This window comes from Ipomoea nil, unplaced genomic scaffold (assembly GCF_001879475.1).
Source record: "Ipomoea nil cultivar Tokyo-kokei standard unplaced genomic scaffold, Asagao_1.1 scaffold2115, whole genome shotgun sequence".
NCBI lineage: Eukaryota > Viridiplantae > Streptophyta > Magnoliopsida > Solanales > Convolvulaceae > Ipomoea > Ipomoea nil.
The window spans coordinates 535,818-545,000 of NW_017618543.1; the positions used below are offsets into that span (position 1 = coordinate 535,818).

Genomic DNA, 9,183 nt, shown 5'->3' on the forward strand with positions numbered 1-9,183 from the left:
GATTGAGAAACATGGTATGTAGTATCAATTGGCTTTTCTCTGGTGTCATCTTCAGTCATCATGCAAACAGCAGGAGCACCCATGATCTTGGCTTCCTCAGAAGATCTGAATTCATGGGAACTTTCAGAAACATCAATTTTTCCACCACCTTCTTCTTATTGGGAAACATGGTCTGTAGCATGAGATACAAGTAGACTAACGTGCTTATCACATAAAACAGGCGAAATGGCCCCTCCTGCTTCCAAGAACGTGTGCTTCTCATTCACTACATTTTCCATCTTGTGCCCCTGGTCAACTCTAACCCTTTCAAGTTCTGGATTTAAATCAGAACTGAAACATTTACTTGATTCCTTCTCAAGGTTCTCCCCTTCATGATCAAGTTCACAAGAATTTGACTCCACAGGAATATTAACATGGGTGTATGATTCACCATCCTCCACTATTTCAGTTGCCATTACCTCAGATTGCTGCTGATCATTTACCTCCCCAACCTTTGTCTTGGCATGTTGGGATTTGCATTCAAAATCATTCATGGGAGCCATTGTACATTTCTCTCCCTCTTCTAACGCATCATATGGCTGTAAAGTTTGGTCTACATAATTGCCTTTCTTTTTGTCAGTTTTATCAGGGTCACATTCTGCAGAATCCTCAACCACGTGCTGATTGTTATGGCCCTACACAGTGATAATTGTCAAATCTATATTGTTTGTCAAACCTAATTTATTTTGTTCAGTGACTGAATCTGCATTTTCTACACCGACGGTTGAATCTGAATTATGTTGATCTACGGTCAAATCTGAATCTGAATTATGTTGATCTACGGTCAAATCTGAATATGAATTATGTTGATCTACAGTCAAATCTATATTATTTTGCTTAGTGGCCGAATCTAAATTAACTAGGTCAACAACTGAATCTAGAATAATTTCCTTAGTTACTTGGTTGGCATCTCTGGAGTCGGTCACAGATGAGGACCTCAAATCAATCTGACCCTGAGAGGTCTGTGGTTTGGACTCAACAATACACTCATATTTTTGTGACTCAACAGCTTCGATTTGATTCTCTACTGAATCATTAGAAGCAACTTGCGTTCCATCCACGTTTTCTTTCCCAGCCAAACAATCCTCAAAAACCTCACCCTCACTAGTCGAGAGGAAGACCCCAATCCCTTGAAGAGAACTGTGACTCTCCTCTTCAATGGACTTGTTTAAATCCCCACTTACAGTAGAATCCTCTACAACCTCGGTTTCAACCGAGGCAGCAGGCACATCAGTGTCGAGTTTATTAGCACCAGGATCATCACTCGTACTGTCACTCCCATTGACAAAGATATAGGAATTTTCTGAATCATCCATGTCACTGGCGTTAGTTTCACCCAATTAGCCTCGTCACTACTCACCTTCTGCACCGACACTAGTTAGATCCTGGTAGGAATCCATATCCAGTCCAAAGTTAAATTTCTTCTCCCGGGTACACAACACAGAACCCTCTGTGTCAGCCGTCATTTGAAATCAACCGAAAAAAGTCAACACAATGTATAACATATACGTCAAACACACATTAAAGATTAACAACAAATAAACATCCAAATCCTATTTTCCTAGAAGAGAAGAAAATCAAAGTGAAAACTAGGAATTAAGAAGAGAATTAGATCGGATTTACTTACAGGATAGTGTTTGATCACAATGCAGAAGGCGGGAATTCAGTCCAACGAATTCGAAGCAGCAGATCAGGAAGGAGATAAACACAGACAACACTCAAACGAAGAGATTAGCACACATTATTAGTAGGAAAACGACGAAAGGGTTTTGGAAGACGCGAGATCAGAGAGAGTGGCTTTTCTCTCTCTCTCTCTCTCTCTCTAGTCTCTCCTGGCTAGACTTCTCCAATAATTTCTTTTTTAAAGCAAAATTATTACTTAGTATATATTGAACTTGAAAATGTTTCTCACCCCTATAATTATTCCTCACAAATTTAAAAAGAAACATTATTTATTTTATTGGATTACAATTACTAGTGAACTGACTTACCACAACATCGGTTAATAAAGAATCTACATATTTAATTAAAAAAAAATAAAATACACATCATCAGTGATTGATAGAAATCGATAATTGTAAGGGTCTCTAGTACGATTCATTGAAAAATATACCAAACAATTGCATAACATATATGAACACAAAATTTTAACAAACAGCAAATTTCACTTTTAATAACCAATTATTATGATATTGTTATATTTAGCCATACTCTTTTAATTTTGTCGCATTATATCTTCAACTCTATTTGCTTGGTGCAAGGCATTTGGTTGGAATGAATGAATTAGGGGGGAAAGGAATTGTAATTCTGTGGAAAAGAATAAGGTGTGAATAAAGTAGGAATTCAAATTACATTGTTTGGTAGGGATGAATAGAATGATTGGGAATGAGAAGAGAAGAAGTGGTATAAAGACTAAAATGTCCTTATGTAATAATAATGCTAATAATAATAAAGGGTAAACAAGCTATTTTCCTCATTTTTCCCTTTCCTTTCCCCATTGAATTGCAATTCATATGGGGGAGGGTATGAATTGTAATTCAACAAAATGAGGAATTGCAATTCCTTCCAATCAAACACTGTAATTTGAGTCTTCAACGAATTGCATTTCAATTACAAGGAAACTACACTCAACCAAACAGCCTTTTAGTTCTCCATTTAAAATTATATCATTCCGCTTTTAACAAAGATGACTAACTTGTAATTGAATTATTTAAACATCTTGTCCCAACATGTAATTTCTTCACCTCTTGTAAACTCTTTTAATTGACTAATAAAATTACACAATGAGGTGTTTACAATTAGTTATTAGCTAATAGTTAATTGGGTTAACTGATTTGATTAGCTTATAGTATTAACAAATTATACAAATATGTTTGGTACATAAAATATTTACATTTATCTTATTTGAATAATAAAATAAAAATTAATAATAATAATATAACAACAACAACAAAGACCCATATCAAAAATTTTAAAAATTACGGACATTGTCCCTCTTCAAATGTTGCCCATCTAATGTTCCCACATCATATGGGCAACAAAAGTGAAGCCTTGGGTTCCTTTATAAAAGGATCCTAATTCCTTAACAGCACGTTTGGTTCACGGAATGAATTTTGAGGTAATAGGAATGTTATTCAATAAGGAATGGAATATGCAAGGAATAGAATAGGAATTGTATTCTATTGTTTGGTTCGCGGAAGGAATAGATTTTAGAAATTATATTACAGTGTTTGGTTGATTTAAGGAATAGAAATGAAATATGTTTTAAAAGACATAAATACCCTTATAAAAATATGTGATGGTGGCAATGGTGGTGGTGGTGCTGGGGTGGTAGTGGTGGTGGTGGCGGTGGCGACGGTGGGGGTGGTGACGGTGACGGTTGTGGCAGTGGTGGTGGGGGCGGCGACGGTTGTGGCGGCGGTGGTGGTGGTGGCGGTGGTGCTGCTGGGTGGTGGTTCTAGTGGTTCTGGTGGCGGTGGTGGTGGTGGTGGCGACGGCGGCGGCGGCGATGGTGGTGGTGGCGGTGGTGGTGCTGGGGTGGTAGTGGTGGTGGTGGCGGTGGCAGTGGTAGGGGCGACGGTGGTGGTGGTGACGGTGACGGTTGTGGCAGTGGTGGTGGGGGCGGCGACGGTTGTGGCGGCGGTGGTGGTGGTGGTGGTGGCGGTGGTGCTGCTGGGTGGTAGTTCTGGTGGCGTTGGTGGTGGTGGTAGCGGCGACGACGACGATGGTGGTGGTGATGGTGGTGGTGGCGGTGGTGGTGCTGGGGTGGTGGTGGCGGTGGCAGTGGTGGGGGCGGCGGTGGTGGTGGGGGCGGCGACGGTTGTGGCGATGGTGGTGGTAGTGGTGGTGGCGGCGGCGGCGGTGATGGTGGTGGTGGCGACGACAGTGGTGAAATAGGATAAATTTATATATAAGATAAAAAAATTAGGTTAAAAAAGAAAGGGGTGAAAAAGAAAATAGATTCTAAAATCTATTCATGAGCGTTCAGTAATAGGCTAATACCAGGGGGCCCCTAGTAATAGCTATTACCTTATTTGAGGTAATAGGCTATTACCAGGAATATTATTCCTCGTAATAGAAATGGTTACCAAACGAAGGAATAGGCTTATTACTGGGAATGCTATGCCATTCCAGGGGCAAATTATGCTATGCGCACGTGCGCACCTTGCAAGGTGCGCACGGCGCTAAAACGGCGTCGTTTTCCGTGAAAACGACGCTGTTTTAATTAAAAAAAAATTGTTCGAAACGCCGTTAACGGCGTTAACGGCATATTCGTTATGAAATTATGAATATACAGTTATGACATTATGAATGTACAGTTATAGAATTATGAATGTATAGTTATGGAATTATGAACTTACAATTATGAACATAGAGCTTCGAAAATTATGAATGTTCGGTATGGAATTATGAATATACAGTATGGAATTATGAATGTACAGTTATGAAATTATGAATGTACTGTTATGGAATTATGAATGTACAGTTATGGAATTATGAATGTACAGTTATGAAATTATGAACATAGAACTCTGACATTATGAACTTACAATTATGAACATAGAGCTTCGAAAATTATGAATTTACAGTTATTGAATTATGAATGTACAGTTACGGAATTATGAATGTACAGTTATAGAATTATGAATGTACAGTTATGGAATTATGAATGTACAGTTATGAAATTATGAACACAAAGCTGTGAATATATGCTCCTATAACGAAGCGGTCTGAAATTAAATTTTAAAAAAAAAAAAAAAAGGAAGATAACGGTGCCTGACGGCACCGTTATCCGTGCGCATGAAGCACGCTGGGTACGAGCCCACAGCATAACTATCCGATTCCAGGCTTATTCCGTGAACCAAAACGGGCCATAAGGCTCCTTCAATTAATACAGTTTTTTTTTTTTTTTTTTTTTTTTTTTTTTTTTTTTTGTTAAGATATGACATTTTGAAAAAAAAAAATCTTTCTCCAAAATGCTAAGTTGAAATGTTGCTCAAAGCATGTTTTGGAGCAAAACGTAAATGGCTGCTCATCTAAAATTTTGATTGAATCAATTTTGATTAAATCAAGGATATAATGATATGAAATTTCTTAATGTTTTCATATGAAGTACATATTTAGATATGAAGGTCAAAGACTTTGTGGTCGAGCGGTATACCTGTGACCTCTCAAATGAAAGGTTTCAGTACGCATAGGTTGAAAAAGTATATATGAATAGATTCTACATTATAATAAAGTCAATAACAATAAAAAAAAAAAGTACGCATTTAAATAGCGGTTACAAACTTTTTCATAAATTAAAATTTCTAATAAATGTCACAATTTTACAATAATTGAAGCTAAAAGTCAAATTTAACCTTCAAATAATTGTACACGGGCGATATTGCATGCTGAAAGAGGGCAAATGGCAACAACAATAGTTGGGTCCACACGGTTGCTGGGGTGGTCCCAAGCCTCAAAGCCATGCGTGAATATGTATTTTGAACTTGCGGCTGCATTCAACTTATTATTAACTGCTATTTTTGGCCTTTCATAGTGTGGGGATTTTAATTTTTTGCGTACTTCCATTACTATTCGACTAAATTAACAATTAAGTTGATAGGTTAACATTATATTCCATCACATTTGGTATTTTAAAGACCTTTGAGCACATATTTTCACACGAATAATGCTATTTTAAAGTTTTATTTTATCTACATGGTGTTATTTATTAAAAATTTGAAAGTTAAAAAAGTATTTATATTCATTAATTATCTATATATTAATCTGTTGATATATCACAACTTAATACTCACATGATGAAATATCATAAAATTGCAAGGGTCTAGCAAGTCATAAATTCTACATGTTCAAAGGCTTGTTTGTGAAGGATGACAATGATTCCTCCTTTTTATCTGATTGCGGTAAGATTTAAGGTTGAATCTAGAATAAATTTCAATTTTAATCTCGGCCCCTAACTATTATACATGAATCACATTTTGTTATTGATTATTAAAATTCTCTAATTAGGTGCATGACTACGTAATTTGTATTACATTTGGTCATTGGAAGGAGCACTGCATTTTCTTCTTCCAGAAGGAGCACTTCCAGCAATATTTGGCCGAAAAATTAGACGTCATGGCCAAATGTATTACAAATTACATAGTCATGCATATAATTTAAAAATATTTAATAATCAATGACCAATGTGATTTATGTATAATAGTTAGGGGACCAAAAGTGAATTTTTCTCTTGAATCTACTTCAAGAATGGAAGGATGACACATTAATAAAACATTATTTGAATATTATTAATTCTGTTATAATGCAGTATCGGTTAATAACTACTTTCTCAACCAACTGAAGCACAAAGAGTCAATATCACATCCACTGACGCTCGAATACACAATCTTCCATATGAGTGACCAACTTCGTATTCCAAAAAAAAAACATTATATGAGTTGACATGCCACATCATTGACTAAGTTGACGTGGCAATGATGATGTGAATGTCACATTAGTAAAATTAATAGTCATTTTAACATTATTAATTATTGTTCCCAATTGTACCAACTTTTAAAGTCATGAATTAAATTGAGAAAAATTAAGGTACGTAAACTAAATTGAATAAAACTTGGGACCTCATAAATATTTTAACTAAGATAACCTATCTTCGGTGAGAGTAGTCTCAAGCTCCTTTCTTCGTTATGGTTTCGATGCGAGTAAAAAAGTAGTCTTCAATAAAGACTTTCATTTTTTTTTTTTTAAGAGATAAGGGTCAAATAAGCCTTTTAACTATGCGTCAAAGTGCAATTAGCCCCATAATTATAAACTAACAAAAGCTCCAATTAGACCCTTCATTTCTTTATTTGTAGGCAATTAAGTTCATAATTTCTTTAATTTGTACAATTAGTTCAATTTGCAGGTATAAACATAATTAATAGCAGGTAAAATGAATTAAAAAAAAAAAAAACTAGCTGGCATTCTTCTCCATCCTTAGGAAACGGGGAGATTACAGAAGTCGGAGAATTAGATGGCCACCTCGCTGCAGATCCTCTTGTATGGGCTGCGGAACGGCGGCAAGCGGTCGAGCCAGCAGCATTCCGGCTGGCCCACTATTTCCATGTAGGCGGAGGTGGCTAGCCGGACTTTGTTGTTGACGTCGAAGACGAGCACGGGCAGGGACACGGCCTCCGCCTCGCTCTCCAGTCCTCTGGTGTTTTTAGTGCCGTCTTGTTGTTCGCCGGCGCCAGGGGGTCGGAATGGATTATACAACCGACGAAAACGATGGAGCCGATTAATTGGACGGGGTGCAGGGTGATCACGGTTTGTAATTGCGGCATGAAATCGAATTCCTCCGGAGCTTCAGCTTCCCTGTTCAAATCTATCCCCGGCAGCACGCACCCTCCTGACGTCTCCGCCGCCGGAGAATTCACCCCGCGTTTAAGCTCCGCAAGATTCGGGTGGATCATCGGAATATGGGGAAACCCAGTGGGGTAATTAGCCCAAGTATTAGCAGCGGCGAAGGAGTTCAATACCTGATGATTGATGATATGGCGGAGCAACCCATGGAATTTTTTTTATAATTTATTAAATTATTTGAATTAAAAAGATTTTTTTATTTTAATTATTTTTAAAATTTTAAAAAATAAAATTAATTTACCTGTAACTTAGGGTGTGTTTGGTTGGTGGGTTTTGCCCATAGAAATGAGTATGAAAGTGATTGTTGTTGTTTGGTTGATAGGTTTTTAGAACACTACTATGGGTTTTGAATACCCCATCAATTGAAAAACCCATACCCAAATACAATAACAGGGCGTTTGGTTGGAGGGATTTTAAATTCTCTTCACACTTAATTCCCACCTAATTCCAAAGGCTATTAAATTCCGTAGTTTGGTTGGAGGGAATTGCAATTCCATGGAATTGCAATTCCTCCATTTTCATGGAATTAAAATCCCATGTCCCCCCTGGTATTTTAATTCCTGGGAAAAAAAGATAGTGACGAGTCAACATTACCCCTTTCTTTTTTAACTTAAAATTAATGTATAACAACAATAATGGACATTTTTGACTTTATACTACTTATTCCCTTTCAATTCCCATGTATACCAAACATTAGAATTGAAATTCCCAGTAATTCTATTCCTGTCAACCAAACACTGGAATTTAAATTCTCACTTTATTCCCAGTAATTCAACTCCCATGGAATTACAATTCCTTTCCCACATAATTCCCCCCTCCAACCAAACGCCCTATAAGGGTTTCATTCCCTTATTCATTCTCAAGCACTACTATTAGTAACCATTCCCATTCCACCCTACTACCAAACATGTTAAATATTTTCACCAAAACCCATTACCATTACCAAGTATTTGATACCCATACCGATTCCGATTCCTATGTGCGAACCAAACACACCCTTAGTTGTAACCCTAATTAACCTAATTACATAAAAGTAAAAAAATGAAAGGTCTAATTGGAGCTTTTGTTAGTTTAAGGGCCTAATTGCACTTTGGCCTATAGTTAAATGGTTTATTTGACATTTATCCCTTTTTAAAATAAATCTTCTTATCTTCTTTATATATATATATATATATATATATATATATATATATATATATATATAATAAAGCAAAATCCAATGGCAATAAAATTTTGGCGCAAATTTCTGCTAACTGAAAAGAAAACTACGACGCTTTGGGATAGAGATGTACATGTCACAACTTTTGACATCTGATGTTTGGAAAATATTACATGCATTCATTAGTAGAGTGCATTAATTAATACAACCGTTATTAATATTCATTGGAGAATGCTCACCACCGCATATCTCTATATCTCTCTATATAATAAAACTATAACTTCTTCGCCAATCAGATTTTGCAAATTTCCAGTCCAAGCAATTTAGATTTAATTTTTTTTTTCCTTTTATTTAGGGATGAGTCCTTTGGCCACAATTTTTTGGCTTTTTAGATTAACGCTAATTAGCATTAACATCTATAATATTATAATTGTCTGTTTATCGGAAGTTGCTTAAACTTTTTCATATTTCGATGCAGACTACTGTGCATCAATGCAGATATTATTAATGACACATCGATTCCTAAACCGACGTGTTATCATTAATAGGATACATACATTCATATATGCTGGAGTTCTATA

General features: G+C 36.5%; 2 protein-coding genes across 3 annotated transcripts in view; both read right to left on the bottom strand.

Annotated features, from left to right (window-relative positions):
• LOC109148492 (proton pump-interactor 1-like) overlaps positions 1-9,183 on the bottom strand; it is a 31,141-nt gene that overhangs the window by 10,750 nt on the left and 11,208 nt on the right. The window lies entirely within an intron of this gene.
• Positions 621-1,368, bottom strand: LOC109148493. Of its 2 annotated transcripts, none has more exons than XM_019296242.1 (2): positions 863-1,368; positions 621-829 (listed from the first exon to the last, which is right to left on the bottom strand). In XM_019296242.1, exons 1-2 carry the CDS (start codon positions 1,353-1,355, stop codon positions 675-677), a joined length of 648 nt encoding a protein of 215 aa, XP_019151787.1. In that variant the 5' UTR covers positions 1,356-1,368; the 3' UTR covers positions 621-674. The 2 variants fall into 2 exon arrangements, with proteins under 2 accessions (XP_019151787.1, XP_019151788.1); XM_019296243.1 differs by having other exon boundaries at positions 621-778; positions 812-1,368.

Coding starts and splice junctions, on each gene's coding strand:
- LOC109148493 (XM_019296242.1), bottom strand. CDS start 1,355: ATGGATGATTCAGAAAATTCCTATATCTTTGTCAATGGGAGTGACAGT. Junction 830..862: donor CACTAAGCAAAATAATATAG/ATTTGACTGTAG, acceptor ATTCATATTCAG/ATTTGACCGTAGATCAACAT.